The sequence below is a fragment of the Nicotiana attenuata genome, unplaced genomic scaffold (genome assembly GCF_001879085.1).
Source record: "Nicotiana attenuata strain UT unplaced genomic scaffold, NIATTr2, whole genome shotgun sequence".
In the NCBI taxonomy this organism is placed as follows: Eukaryota; Viridiplantae; Streptophyta; class Magnoliopsida; order Solanales; family Solanaceae; genus Nicotiana; species Nicotiana attenuata.
In genome coordinates this window covers 222,966-239,525 of record NW_017670963.1, presented here as the reverse complement: position 1 = coordinate 239,525, position 16,560 = coordinate 222,966, and the positions used below count along the sequence as shown (strand labels likewise).

The 16,560-nt window shown below is 36.2% G+C and overlaps 2 protein-coding genes across 2 annotated transcripts; both read right to left on the bottom strand.

Annotated features, from left to right (window-relative positions):
• Positions 1-1,664: 1,664 nt before the first annotated feature.
• LOC109244850 (plant UBX domain-containing protein 7-like) lies at positions 1,665-2,786 on the bottom strand. The gene has a single exon (XM_019412010.1). The coding sequence runs from the start codon at positions 2,784-2,786 to the stop codon at positions 1,665-1,667; it is 1,122 nt and encodes a 373-aa protein (XP_019267555.1).
• Positions 2,787-5,984: 3,198 nt separating this feature from the next.
• LOC109244857 (protein ENHANCED DISEASE RESISTANCE 4-like) lies at positions 5,985-12,054 on the bottom strand. The gene is made up of 5 exons (XM_019412015.1): positions 11,304-12,054; positions 8,514-10,869; positions 8,203-8,263; positions 7,886-8,109; positions 5,985-6,337 (listed from the first exon to the last, which is right to left on the bottom strand). The coding sequence occupies exons 1-5, from the start codon at positions 11,419-11,421 to the stop codon at positions 6,268-6,270; spliced, it is 2,829 nt and encodes a 942-aa protein (XP_019267560.1). The 5' UTR covers positions 11,422-12,054; the 3' UTR covers positions 5,985-6,267.
• Between the last annotated feature and the right edge of the window lie 4,506 nt (positions 12,055-16,560).

The following is a 16,560-nucleotide window of genomic DNA, read 5'->3' as shown; positions in this document are numbered from 1 at the left end:
TATATTGGCTTTATGGTTTATTTCCCTTACCTAATGTGGTAGTACACACTATTTAGATGATTGCATTAGTTTACCAACTAAAGAAAATGATAATTACATGATTGCTGATTTTGGCATTCGAATTTTGTCGAGTATTTTGCATTTTTAACGCATTACGTAGGGTGTGTTTGGTATAAAGGAAAATGTTTTTCATGGAAAATGTTTTCCAAGAAAATATTTTTTTGGAAAACAAGTAGTAATCTTATTCATTTTCTGGTGTTTGGTACGCAAATCAAGAAAAATATTTTCTCAAGATTATTCATAAATAATTTTGGTACAATAAACATGAAGCCATAAACTTTCGAACCAACAATCTTCCGAACCCACAAATTTCATAAACTTCTGAACCGCAAACTTTCGAAACCGCAAAATTTCGAACCCGTAAACTTTATAGTTTCTAAACCCGTAAACTTCGAAACACATAAACTTCCGAACTCATAACTTTGGAACTTGTAAAATTTTAAACTTGTAAACTGAAATATATAAAAAAAAAATATTTTTTCCTGGGGGGTGGGGGTTGGGGTGGGGAGGGGGGGTAAGCGGGGGGTTGGGGTGCAGAAAGAAAACAGAAATTTGAAAATTACAAAAAAAGTTTTAAAAAAAAAAACTTGTGCGGGAGTGGGGGCAGAAAAAAAACAGAAATTTGAAAATTACAAAAAACAAAAGTAAATTTTTTTTAGCGGGGTGGGGGTGGGTGGGTGGTGACGAAAAAAACCTTTTGAAGAGAGGGCATGGGTGGGGCTAGGTGGGTGGGTGTGGGGTGGGTTGGTGAGGGTAAAGAATAGGGTGGGCAAGCTTGAGAAGGAGTTTTGGAAAATGTTTTCCCTTCTCTTGATAGGGAAAATATTTTCCTCCAAGTGGAGGAAAATGAGTTGATGAGGAAAATATTTTCCAAAACATTTAAGCCAACCAAACATGAGAAAATTGGAAAACATTTTCCAGAAAATATTTTCCTTCATACCAAACACACCCTTAGTGTTACTCTCGTCCCATTTGATGTGGCACTTTCTCCTTTTTAGTCTGTTCCAGAAAATATATTAATGAGATTTCATTAAAGAATGTTAGTGAGATTTAGTCAAGTCACATTTCTATATGCTAATGAGATTTAATTACAGTCATACAAATGTCTATTTTTTATTCTATATCACAAATTTCAAAAGTATTTTTTTTTTAAATTCCGTACTCAATCAAATACCGTCACATAAAATATTTTTTTAGCATGATACGTTTGGACTAGGAATAGCGTGGAGCTTTCTCTAACACCTTTCCACATTTATAATACCATTATAGAATTACCACCAAAGGATGTGGTGTAGTGGATGTGACTGCTCTTTCCTTAACCAGAGGTCTCGAGTTCGAGCCCTGGGTATGGAAAAATCTTTGGTAGGGAACGCTTCCCCCCGAATGGGACCCTACGCGGGGCGAATAAATCCTCTTTGATCCCCGACCTTACTAATAGTAGTAAGTAATTTGTCCATCGTTGTACGAAAAAAATCTCTTTTTCAATAAATAAGCCCCGAAATATTCTAAAAAAAAGATATTGTAAGGAAGCTAAACAATTCAATCAACCCAGAAAAATTTATAACAATCAATAAAAATCAAGCTAAGTTACATCATTATGAAAATCAATGGTCAAAATTTAAGTTACTATCATACTCTAAAAACTTCACTTTCCCTGGAATAACTTGTCTGAATCGAAATGGTCTTGTCTCTGCTTCCTCAAACTCAACACAACAACAAGACCATAACAACTTAATCGAATCAATTTTCAAGAAATTCCTCAGAATTCTACGTCCATCAGGAAGGCGAATCGCAACTCTGCAGATTAAGTTCTTATCCCCTTTTGGTTCTTCAGGTAGAGGAGGATAATAAATCTTCATTACTTCTTCTTTGATTTCATTACTCTGTTGTATGACTTCATCTTCTTTAATTTCATCGCGAGGATTTTTCCTAGATCGGTTATTCAATAAATTAGCATGATATTCTGAGGGGCTAAGATCAATAAAAGATGTAATATCCTCTAGTAAATTTTCAGGCTGAACCATTCTATTCCAAAAATGCATTTTTTGACCTGTTATAGGATCAATTACTAATATAACAGGCAAAGAATTTAATTTATAGTACGTGCAAACTTTTTGGCCTTCTTCAGTATCATCATTTACTTGCCAGAAAATAAAATTCTTTTTTATAATCCGAGCAACATAATCGTTAGCCCAAGTATCTCTGTTTAGCATATGTGACGTGAATTCTTGCATGGATTGCATGTTCACTAACAGCCATTTGTTCTGTGTTTTTGCAGTATCAATCGCGCTGTTAAAACGCCCATTGTATATCAAAGCAAAGGATGGACGATACATAGAAGCAAGATTATCGTCTCGTTCCTCTACCCTCCAAACATCTCCAGGACGATTCAATATTTCATCGTCAAAGTTGTGTGACGAACCATTACTATTATATTGTAGTGTATTATTATGACCATAAGTAACTTCCCTTTGTACGCGTAAAGGCGGCCGTACATCATCATCATCATCATCGTCATCGTCATCATCTCCGATGTATTGTCCTGAGCTGTTGTCTGCAGCTCCATTTAAGCTAGGATTATTGACAAGTTCATTATTGTAGAAAAGTTGAATTGCTTCCTCAAGATTCCAGCTTGTTGTCTGAAGAAATTGACGAGCAGTATCGGCAGTTTGATCTATGGCGATTTCAAGGAAAGAAGAAACTAACATCTGTTGGTATGATTCCATGGTTTTCTTTTCGTTGTAAAAGAATAGGTAGTAACACTTGTATTTATAATTGTTTGAGACCCACTTTGATTGGAAATAGGAAAACTTAATTGATTTTGACTAGGAAAACTATTTTACACGAGAATTAAGAAACTAATGAAAACTATTTCCTACATAATTTAGGATTACTATTGAGTTAATTTTACCATGGTCATTGAACTTTTGTGTTTGTTACCCAAAAGTCATTTTTTTTGTTACGTAACAATCATTTAACTTTGTGTTCATTAATTAAACAAAAGTCACTTTTCTTTTTTGTTACACAAAAATCATTTTACTTTGCTCTAGTTATCACAAAAGTCATATTTTTACTTGAAAAGTCTATTATGCTCTTGATGTTATATAAACCTTCATATTTATGTAATACCTTTTATATTATATACTCCCTCTGTTTCATATTAAATGAGGTACTTTCCTTTTTAGTCTGTTCCAAAAATAAATGACACATTTCTAAATTTGGAAATAATTCAACTTTAAACTCTTCATTTTATCCTTTTTGCCCTTAATGAGAAGCTTTTATAGTCACACAAATGGCATGGCCCCACAAACCTTTTACCCCTTAAGCTTTTAAGACCACAACTTTCAAAAGTCTTCTTCTTTTTTCTTAAACTCCGTGCCGAGTCAAACTACCTCAAACAATATGAAACGGAGGGAGTACTATTTAATATATTTTTACCTATGTATTTTATTTATAAATAAAATAACTTAATATTATTTTATTTATTATTTTTATAATATATATTTTAGACAAGGTGAGTTACTTTGGTGGTAAGCACCCTCCACTTCCAATCAAGAGGTTGTGAGTTCGAGTCACCCCAAGAGCAAGGTGAGGAGTTCTTGGAGGGAAGGATGCCGGAGGTCTATTGGAAACAGCCTCTCTACCTCAGGTAGATGTAAGGTCTGCATACACACTACCCTCCCGAGACCCCATCAATGGGATTATACTGGGTTATTTTTGTTGTTGTATATTCGAATATTTAATATTTTCTTAACGTTAATTTTCAAGATATATTAGTAGCGTTATAAAATAACTTTTTTCAGCAATTCTTTTCTTGAATTTAATTGACCGGCCAACTTTGGTCGGTATGCCCTTCCGACCTTCAAAATACCGACCACACGTTATGGTCGCGTTTTGGACGGTTATTGGTCATTATCAACCAACTTTGATCGGGTTTTTTGGACGGTTTTTCCCAAATTTTTAGTAGTGTAATTTTCCAAATAACCAATTGCCGACCAGGTAAATCCCCAAGAAAATATCCCCAACTAAATTCGCATGTAGAGTTACCTAGGGATTTTCTCTTCAGATTAACATATGATTTTTTCCTCATTTTCTTTGTTTGTTTACCTATGAATTTTCTCACGAAAATGTACTTGCCGATTTATTTCTCTACTAATATATATTGAAGTTACTGAAAAATTTAATAACGCTACTAATATATCTTGAAAATTAACGTTGAGAAAAAAATTAAATATACGAATATATTATAAAATAATAAATAAAATAATATTAAGTTATTTTATTTATAAATAAAATACATAGGTAAAAATATATTATATAGTATATAATATAGAAGGTATTGCATAAATATGAAAGTTTATATAATATCAAGGGCATAATAGACTTTTCAAGTAAAAATATGACTTTTGTGATAACTAGAGCAAAGTAAAATGATTTTTGTGTAACAAAAGAAAGAAAAGTGACTTTTGTGTAATGAACACAAAGTAACAAAAAAAAAAAAGTAACTTTTGGGTAACAAACACAAAAGTTCAATGACCATTGATAAAATTAACTCGATTTACTATTAGTTGTAAAACTATAAAATTTATTTAGGAATAAATTAAAGAAACTAGTAACAACCAAATATTAGACGGTAGTATTTAACGTAGAATACTACTCCCTGTATTTCAATTTGTGTCTACGTTACTATTTCGGGAGTCTATGAGCAGGGGCGTAGGCAACGTGCCCTAAGCGCGTCATATATGACACCGCTTCGTCAATTTTGTTTACTACTTTTTTCGGTCCAAAATAAGTAATTTTTTTGCCTTTTTTTTGTGGTCCAAATAAGTGATTTTTCCAGATTTCAAGAATGAATTAATTATTTTTTTCCTACATTGTCCTTGGAGTAAATAGCGTTGGAGTATGTGTTAGGAGTGTTTATGTGAGATAGTAAAGGTTAATATGGTCAATTTCATTGCTAATTAATGCTAAAAGATGAATTTCTTAATCTGTGTGAAAACATCCAAAAAAATCACTTATTTTGGACCGGAGGGAGTAATATATATGTTAGATAATAGAAAAATAAAAATATTGAGTAAGAATATAAAAATGACACCGCTTAAGAATATAAAAATGACACTGCTTATTGTTATAATGATTTATTTATTTATTCACTTTTTTAAATGGTGACACCGCTTATAGAATTTCCTGCGTACGCCACTGTCTGCGAGGTTCATTTTTTACCACGGATTTCTAAATGTTTTATAAGTATTTTGAAATATTAATTATTATAACTTATAGTATTTTGTATGTTGTTTCCAAATATGTAAATTTTATTTCATAAAACTTAAAAAATCTATGTCTAATTTCATGGTAAATTAAGAACTTAGCTTTGACTCTAGAAGACTTGCAGCAAAATCCAATGAATCCTCACTACTCAAAAACCCTAGCCGTTTTGTTTTTTATGGAAAATTCATTCTTAAACACACATAATAATAATAATAATAATAATAATAATAATAATAATAATAATAATAATTACACAAATAGCCGGCTATATTCCTTGTTTATTTTTTCTAGCCATATACATAGTTTATACATAGATTATACACATAGAATTCATAAATTATGCATATATTATACCTCCACCGGCTATTTTTTAGTTTAAGCGGTTGGGTGGACAGCTATTTGAATTAATTTTTCAGTTATTAATGGACTTGTAAGCCATCTTACATCCATTAAGGGTAAACCCGAGTCAATAACATTTTCAACATAAACAATTTAGGATTACCATTCATGGTTTAATTTCTATAATTATTTATCTTTAATATGCCAAATACAATAATTTCGGCATACATGCACCAACTAAAAATCATACTGTAAAATATATTTGAAAAACACAATCCACAGTTCTATCTCTTTGGTATTGTAGTTACACAGGAGTCTTCTTAATCAGAAAATAGATTACAAATGCAGGATAATATTCCATCTACAAGAAGTTTGTAACATTCAATCTAACAAACCAGAAGTAAACAGTGTATGAAAATCAGTACAATTGATGAGAGGCTACATTAAAGAAGAAAAAATCAATAAATAACTTAATAATCTAAGTTCTGTCACCAAATAAAATGACTTTTTCTACTACAAAAATCTGTGCATATTAGTTACACAGGCTTCAGGTTACATTTCATGTTTACATAAAGAAGAAAAGAAGCTTTATCCCTGCCTTCAACTAACATAATTGTTCTGCAATTGCTTTGGCACTTTCATACCAAATCCATGCTTTACTCTTTCAACCCTATAAGAAAATCACAATAAGCAGAGAAACATCAGATTAGGTTAGTAGAAAATATCCATTAAAACTATACAATTCCTCAAAGATAATATACGAGCATATTTTCTATTCAAGAATAGTCAGAAGGTTTGAAACTTTTATTCAAATACATTATTAAATAGTCAAAAGGCCGTGGATACAGCCTCTTGCAGATATGCAGGGTAAGTTTGCGTACAATCAATGGCGTACACAGGACTTTTCCCAAGCGGTGTCACATTTAAATAATGAACACATAAACAAATCACTGAAATATTTATAACTAAAGAGCAATTTAAATGCATTGATGTAATTATCATTTTAATGTTCAAAATAGAAAGACAAAAAAATGAAAGAATATTTCAGAAAAAAGGCTAACAAAAGCTATCTTTATCACAAATAAGTAAAGAAGAACTTAGCAAGATATGTTTCAGGCTAGGGTAGTATATTGTAGAGGGGTGACCAATCCGGTCATTTTTAAATTGATTTGCTAAAAAAATAAATAGTTGAACTATCCAGCATGAAGGATCGAACATGCGACCTTCCTGGATAAAGGTCACAGTCTTAACCAATGCACTAGAGACTGCCTGTTTGTCCAGTGGTGACACCGCTTCACAAAATGTAAATCCGCCCCTGCTTACAATAGACCCTTGTGATCCGGCCCTTCCCCGGACCCCGTGCATAGCGAGAGCTTAGTGCACCGGGCTGCCCTTTTTACATTATTAAATTTTCAGTCTGTTCATCTACAATTCTAAAGGCAACAGCCATGATTGAGATTTAAGAGAAGTCGGATATTCAATACGAAAGATAGAACAGATAACTCTTTACACTTAATGGACCAACAGCCAGTCCCGAACCACAATCTATAAAAGAAATCTAATGATTATGCCAACTTATGGCTTTACAACTTGGGGTTACTTTAATCCACCTAAATGTAACAGCATTCTCCTATGTTGCATGCATATGTTCATACCCCTCAGCTTCAGAAATTTCATCATAAGCTTACTGCGAAAGCTACTTAGCATAAGCTTCCACGTGGACTACACACTCTGATTACAAAAGAATACGTAGAATATCTTCTTTTTTTTCATCAGTGATTAGGTAGAATACTGATGTAGGTTGCTTAAAATCTAAGCAAGAAGGCTAGGTTCTCGGGAAGATGGTCCATTTTAGCTTTTAACTCCAATACAGCAACTAAACTCTGAAAACTATATCCAACCGCAGGCTTGCATTCACTCGAGAAAGGGAGAGTTTCTCCCAAACAAGAATGGGGATACCAAAGTATCTGACAAATTGAACCCCACTAAGCCCTCTTTAACAGCTAAAACTTTATCTGACCTTTTGGCTAACTTTTTTTGGATAATAGGCCGTGATTAACTTCAATCTGATAGAAATCAGATGACCACAAGAATCATTAGCCACTAACAGTGGAAAAATACAAGGCACACAACTAAATTGTTAGTATTACAGTCCTATTCTATGAAACACGGAGAGAAAAGTACTCTCTGATATTTAAGCTAAAATATGGAAACTTACGTTGGGGCAAGTTTGCCAAGGCCATCAAGTTCTTCACCAGTGTGTTCATCAATTACTCTTCCTGAGATCTCAATGGAATAGGACTTGTTTCTTGTCATAGGGAGACCTCTGCTCACCAGTAGATCCAAATCTTTCTGATGGAGCTCGCGTCCATTCACATAAATCCCTGTATTCCCAGCAGCACAATCTTTTGGGATTGGATAATTAAATTCTTCAATATTTGGCTGCAAGAAAAATTGTGATACTTCATCAATTTGGTAATCCACCGAAAAACCATCCAAGAGAGATGTTCTACATCAGACATTATTGAATCCTACCAGAATGACGCCAAGGCAGGGATGGCCCATCACTCCCCAAAAGCCAGCTCGGTAGTCATACCTAGTTCACCATTTAAATAACAGAGTTTGAAGTCAATTTTCAGATAATCTAAGTTTATCATCATATATTAAAAGGCAAAATAATATCCACAAGAAAACAATCAAGAAAGCATCACCGGTGTAAATTTCACCATAATTACTACCATCCAGAATTGTGAGAAAGCAAACAAGAAAAGGAGGAACTAATATGCATTTTTGAAACTAATATAGCATATAATATCTTTTGTCCTTCTCTGTACAGATGAACTTACCAATAATCTCCGGGCTGAATGGGCCCCGCTAACTTTTCTGCCTTCTTAACAGCACGATCTGGTATCGGTCTTCCATTGACAAACACATTTGATCTTCCATTCTCTGAATTTTGACTAGACCTTGATAATTCTCCAAAGCTCCTTTTTATAAAACCCATGAAGGACTCACCTCCCTTGTTGTTTTTTGCCAAATTTTCCTCTTTGCTTGATTGATTTGATTCCGTAGATACACCTACATATTCATTCATCGAGACATCCATTTCCACTGCCGTAGATATATCTTTAATAGAATTCTGCCTAGAGGTACTTTTATCAAGTACGGTCCTCTCTTGATCAGTGTTTTCCTTCGTGTTCTCCTTGCTGTAGTTTTCTACCACATCTTTGGGAGAAATACCATAAGTATGGTCCCTTCGAGATGAATCTAGGAGTAGCGAAGGATCATCTTCAAGGGGCATTTCAGCACGATGAGAAACGTCATGTCTAACAATCACGCTCTCTGGGCTTAGCTCATCTTCAGAAAGACTAGATGATGAGGAATGAGCATTATGCCTCTTCTCAGGTTCAGTGGAATTTGATTTCTGACTCCTCGAAGATGACTCGAGCTTAGCATCGGCCAAATGGAAGTTATAGTTAAAGCTATCATAATCATCAGACCAAGGGATCGTCTCCTCATTCCTCAAATTCTCATTTGGCACATCAGCGGAATCAGGAGCAAACTCAGCAGACACTTGTTTAACTTGTGTAGGAACAGATACACCCAACTCATTGCTACCAAGTTCAAATAGAATTATGGAGGAACAGGCTCCACATCTCATTCTCTTCTCATTCTTACCTGTCATCATTAGTTTCTTAGGCAGCTTCAGCAACTCAAAGCAGCTACAGCACGTAATGAAAGGGGCACCGCCTGCTAAAGCTTGATATACACGTCCAACTCTATGAGCAACAACCACTCTTCTAGGATAACGCCGATGACCAAGACCACCATTTTCTGGCTCCAGGTCACTCGGACTTCTTGTAAGTCGTCGTCCTTCGTGATAATTCTTATTAAGGGCATATGAACCTTCAGATGTATAACCTCCTGAACCATAACCCACAGACTTCATATGGTGATGTAGAATAGGATTAGCAGGGCCGTTTCGTGACCTTCGGCTGTCAAAACCAGAGGGTTGAATCACAGCAGGAACGTGATAATTTTGGTTCAAGCAATGTGAACAAGAACATGCAGACTGGTGGAAAAGGGTGTCATGCGGATGTGGTACGAAGAAGTTATCCATGTGATGCCCAGGAAACTGTTCAGGGTACATTTGGGGAAAAGGCTGATACAGCGTCTGATGGGGAGTCTTTCTGAGCATTTGTTGGTGATGTTCCTTTCTGTTTCCAAGATATTCATGTGAAAAGTTGTTTGAAAGATAAACATCTGCTATCATTGAACCATGTGGATCCTTATAAGGAACATTTCCTTGATGTCCATATGTGTATGGACGCTCTCGAACATTCTTAGCGGGACCTTGGGGATGTCGGTTAGCACCGTAAGAATCCTGGTTATGCACATCGTGCCTGCTATACGGATCAATGGTTGTTGAAGCCATCCTCGCATCAACAGGAACCCTATCCTTAGGTTTCTCAGAAACATCACAAGTTCGGCTGAGTTGGTCCTTTAAGTCATTGATCTTCCTTAAGAGCTCGGCTCTATCGCTCTCCAAGTCCGCAACTTTAGCTACCCCATCCAAACCACCGTTGTACCTCCTATGGTTAACAGAGCCATAGTAAGAACCCATGTCATTTTCTAATGGCCCGTCACTAGGATACGGAGGAGCACTGAACTTCCCTTGCCTTGTGGCAGCTGCACCATTTGCATAAGATCTTTCGATGTACCGACTGTCCATAGGTGGTCCTGAACCTAGTAACTCCATCGAAGGCCTTACCCTTTTAAGCTCATTGCCAACACTGAGACCAACAGATTCAACAGTATTAATCCTTCCCCAATAATCATCCGCCCTAACACCATGATCCATCTTGCCTTTAGAAGTACTACATTCATTGTAACCATAATTGTTCTCTCTTCTAAACCTATCTAACCTTGAACCAATTAAAATTTGTTCACCCTCTCCGGCTTTATCAAAATCATCCAAAACTTCCTTATCATCGGATCCTGAAATCACTCGATTATGTGACACCATTCTTCCATTATGACTTTTCCCTTCTGTCCTCCTCGGTTGAATGTCACTACTTTCCTCATCGAAATCAGAAACAGTATCTAAACTCATGGCAACCTCTCCTTTACCAGCAACTGCTCTACCCTTTTCACCATCTGCTATCTCCGACAAGCCATCGTGGAAAATCCCCTTATTTTTCGCTGCATCACCATAATGAAGCAGAACTTTAGAATCTTAACAACAAGATACAGTGAAACTTAGCCTACAATAGTTATGCTAGAAACATTACAAAAGTTCTGCTGCATTTGAATATGGGAACACTAAAGAAACAATGTACAAATGGAAAATGTTGAATCTTGTGAAATGCTAGTCTAAAAGCATAAACTGTTAGAGATAGACATTTTTATTTAATTATCTTCAACTTGCCCCTTCACATGCGAAAGTATTTACAACAACAACAACTACTACTACGCCTAGGTCAGATAGTCACAAACAAGCTGAGGTCGGCTATATGAATCCTCATACCACATTAATCCATTTAAAAGTACTTAATTCTACTTAAACTATTAGATGAGCAGTTTTACATAATTCAAAATTAAGGTATAAACTATAAAAGTAAAAGAGAAAGGAGTACCTCTAAGAACAGTACCACAACCACCACATTGATAAACAGAAAAGTCATGAAGCTCAGGGAGAAGATTTCCACACTTTGGACAACGAACCAATCGAACATTTGAAGAAGCTTCTGCCATTTTCAAGATTTCTTTAAAGAGTAATTAACTCCCTTTGACACCAAAATTCATCCAAAATTGTATCAATAACAAGAACCCAAAATCCCAAAACACCAAGTGAAAAAAGAAAAAATACCCAAATAAAAGCTCAATTCAAAGAGCAAAAATCAAGTCTTGAACTTGTCAAATTTAAGCAGAAAAACCAAAAGGGGGTAAATTTATCATACAAGAAATGCAAAACTCAATACAAAGAGCAAAATCAAAACTTGAACTTGACAAATTTAAGTAGAAATAGCAAAGAGAAATAATTTTATCATACAAGAAATGCAAGGCTGAAACCAAAGAGCAAAATGGGGTTATTGGACTAAACCAATTTTCAGTAAAATGGGCAAAGATGATAACTTTATCAATTGAGGGTACAAAAGAAACACAAGAAAAATAAAGTGTGAAACTTAACAATATAGTCCAGAAGAGAAGGAAAAAAAAAAAAAAAAGGCAACAATTTCTTGTTGGTTAAAAAAGTGCTGCAGAATTTGATGCTCCCAAGAAAGAGAAAAGGGAAGGTTTGGATTTGGAGGGAAGAGAAAAGAGAGAATATGTTGATGACCCGTTTCCCGACAATTTCTTGCTTTTCTCAGGTAACATTACAATATTACATACAATAACAACCTTTAGGAAAGAGGGGACCAATATATTAGCAAAAATATATCATAATATTCGCATGATTATTTGAATTTTAAAATTTATAATTTAAATATATTATAATATTTATATAATTATAAAAAATTTATATATGTAATATTTATGTAATTCTAAAAATATTATATATAAAGAAAGAGCAGCTTTGGAGCAAAGGTAAAATTATATGAGTTGACCTATAAGTCATGAGTTCGAGTCGTGGAAGCCAGAGGCGGTCGCAAGAATTTTACGTGACAGGGCACAATATTATGTTTAATCGGTACACCCTAAAGGCTTTTAGTGTTCAGGATGCCAAGTGCTTAAAATTAATTATTTTCAATGTATACATATACATGTACAAGATTATTGTCTAAGCTTACGGGGTCTGGTGACCCCTTACTATAACATACATATCAGTCTCTGGTGGAAGCAGTCACCAATACTTGTATTTGAGTAGGTTGTCTACATTACACCTCTAGAAGTGCGACCCTTTTACGAATGCTGCATGAATGTGAGATTTTTGATGCAACGAACTGCCTAAAAATATACTCTAATAAATATATCACTCTTTTGAAACGGGCTAATAAAATATAATATAATATAATAGAAAGAGTATCAGACAAAGTGAAATGGTGGGAGTATGCGGTTAATTTGTTAATAATCGTTGTGTACTTCATTTTCCTTTGTCCTTATCATATTTGGATTTGTTTAAAGGTGTGGATGATATTTCGTTTTCGTTACTAAAGTAGCTTTGACAAAGCCAAAGAGAGAGCGATAGGGCTGCTAGCTGTTGTGCATTATCTTTAGTCAAAAGTAATTTCAAGTATGGCTTGTTCTTTGGTCTTAACTCCTTACACTATTTGACAACATCTTCTTTTTTGTCCATTTTCTTTCTTTTTAGTTGCTTTCATTTCAAAAGTTTACTAGAAGCAAATCTCTGTAGATATTAGGATAAGGAATAATTTCTCTTTGAAGTACAAAATTTCTTTTTACAAGTTTAACTACTACCATAGACTCGTCAATCCGAGCCTATTGTATTGTATTGTTACTTTAAATGTATTGTGTGTTTTGAATTTTACTTAAATTTTATTGTATCGTATCGTTAAATTTGTCGTTACGTAATGACGAAAAGTACCACTTTATGTAACGGTGAATTTGGTATGGTGGCGTCGTTACTTTATTTTTTCCTCTCATTTTGCCTTCTCTATTATTATATAAACATATTTATCCTTTACTCCACTTTTTATATATAATCCTATTCCGCATCCTTTTTTTAGTAATATTGCAAGTTTATTCTTCATATTTTTTTTGCGGGACATCATGAAATAACGGCAAACGATATAATATATCCAAACATAATGACGAACCTATTATATTGTATCGTACTATTACTTTCAATGCATTGTTTATTTTGATTGTTACTTAAATTTTATTGTAGCGTATCGTGATGGCGCCCAACACTAATGCCAGGCAAGCCCGACCAATTTAAATACTCTCAACCCAAATACGCAATCCGTTAACAAATAATACGATTAAAATAGCAAATATCAAGGTTCAAATCCGAAACTAAATAAAATAGTATGGAAAATAATAACGAATATCCCAACATTCTCCAATAGATCTGGAGTCACGAGTCTAGAGCTTCTAGATGTAACAGAGTAATATATCCATAGTAATACAGAAGTCTAGGATACGGAAAGACAAATGAAATAAAGGGGAGGAGTCGGGTCCTGCGGACGTCAGGCAGCTACCTCAACAACTCCTGAAAATAACTTCACGAAAAACAGCAAACAGCTCCACTAAGTCTCCGGAGCACCTGAATCTGCACACATGGTGCAGGGAGTAAAGGAAGTACTTCCAACTCAGTAAGTAATAAACATATATAATGGCTGAAAGTAAGAAATCCCGAAATATTACAATATAAAGCTATAATCAACGATTCAGCACGTTAAACGATAAAACAAAAACAGACAATGACAATTAAGACCAACAGATATAAAATGCATGAATGCAATGCAATGCACATGACCGCTGCGGCGCGCAGCCCGATCCATTTGGGTACCCGCGCTCACTGTGTGGGTTCAGACTCCGGAGGGGCTCCTACAGCCCAAGCGCAATATCATCGTAACATTCGTTGCGGCGTGCAGCCCGATCCACACTCAGTCCAGATATATATATGCATGTAAGCCACTCGGGCACAGTCAGATTATTCATTTTGGTCTCAATTATTAGGAATTATGGAGCTAAGTGTTTAAACCTTTATTTATTTATTAAACATTTCGAGGCAGTGTCTAATTCAGAGACTGATATCATGAAATATGCTAAACATCATGGAAGCAGTGATAAGGATCCCTGAAGGATGCAAATGATAGGCACAAAGCCCCAAACATATTCATAAAATCCAAGTAGGATGATCACCAAACAATTTCTAGTCAAGAACACAGTACAAACATAAATCGGTACGGATTAGGTCACAATCCCCAGTCACAATCGACCCCGCACTCGTCATAGAGTACGTGTCTCGCCACAATATAGCGTCACAATGTGATATACCGGGGTTTCAAACCCTCAGGTCATCATCTACATCTATTACTCACCTCAAGCCGGCCACAAGTCTAGCTCGCTATGCCTTTGCCTTTCGAATCAACCTCTTCGCACGCCGAATCTGATTAAAACCACAATGAATACATTACAATAGACTAAAGAAACATAACCCAATCGAAAAGACTCGAAAAACACCAAAATTCACTAAGTTGGCAAAACCCGAGCCCCGGGCCTACTTCTTGAAAAATTACGAAATTTACATCACGGGATTCCTCGTCTCGCCGCGAGTCTATACATACCAATTTTACCAAAATCGGAGTTTAAATGCCCTTTCAAAATCCATTTTTACATCAGCGCTTTCCAAGCCCTAACTTGACCCGTTTTTGATGAATTTTTCACAATTTACATGTAATTTCTACCATGAACTCGAATAATTAGGCCAAGAGACTTACCTCCAATTGATTCTCAGTCAAAACCCTCGAAAATTCTCGCCCAAAGCTCTCCAAGTCGCTTAAAAATGGTGGAACTACCTCTTGTTCGCGGATGAAATATAATATTTTAAACCCTTTTGTCAACAGCGATTTTCGCTTATGCGGTCCCGCTTCCGCTTATGCGGGACCGCTTCTGCGGCCAAAAATCCGCTTATGCGGTCTTCACTTAAAAACCCGGACTTCGCTTATGCGACTCGAACTCCGCTTCTGCGGTTCCCTCAAAACCGCTTCTACGGTACAATGTCCGCTTATGCGGACCCGCTGAAGCGACCAACTTCCGCTTATGCGGAACTACCCTAACCCACACCTGGCCGCTTCTGCGATCGCTCACCCGCTTCTGCGGAACCGCTTCTGCGGTCCATTTCTGCAGAAGCGGAAATACCAGATGACAGCAGCAACAGACCTGCAACACACCTCAAAACCTCTCGTTCAACCACCCGAATTCACACCGAGGCCCTCGGGACCTCAACCAAAAATGCCAATACATCCTAAAACCTCATTCAAATTGTTCTCATCCTTAAAACACATCAAACAACGCTAAAACCATCAAATCACATCGAATTCAAGCCTAAGTTTCTTAAAAATTTCCGAATTACGCATTCGATCAGAAACCCGACCAAAACACCTCCGAATGACCTGAAATTTTGCAGACATATCTAAAATCACCTAACGGAGCTACTGCAACTGTCGGAATTCCATTCCGACCCTCGGATCAAAATCTCACCTATCCACCGGAATTCGCCAAAATGCCAACTTTGCCAATTCAAGCCTAATTCCACTCCGGGCCTCCAAAATCACTTCCGATCGCACTCCTAAGTCACAAATTACCTCCCGAAGCTAACCGAATCACCGAAATTCACATCCGAGCCCTCTAACTAATAAGTCAACGTTCGGTTGACTTTTCCAACCCAAACCTTCCTTAAAGGGACTAAGTGTCTCATTTCCTATCCAAACCAATTCAATTCAACTCTAACTCACCCGTTGCTGATAATAAAACATGAAAGAGCAATAAATGGGGGAAACGGGGCTGTAATACATGAGACGACGGGTTGGGTCGTCACATCCTCCCCAACTTAAACAAACGCTCGTCCTCGAGCGGGTCGAGAAGCATACCTGAGGTCTCAAATAGGTGAGGATATCTGCTCCGCATCTCCTGCTCAGTCTCCCAAGTAGCTTCCTCAACGGGCCGACCTCTCCACTGCACCTTTACCGAAGCTATATCCTTTGATCTCAATCTCCAAACCTGACGACCCAAAATAGCCATTAGCTCCACATCATAAGTCAAGTCATCATCCAACTGAACCGTGCTGAAGTCTAACACATGGGACGGGTCCCCAACATACTTCCGGAGCATAGAAACATGAAATACCGGGTGAACTCCCGACAAGATGGGTGGCAAGGCAAGCATATAGGCCACCTCCCCAACTCTCCTGACGTATCTCAAAAG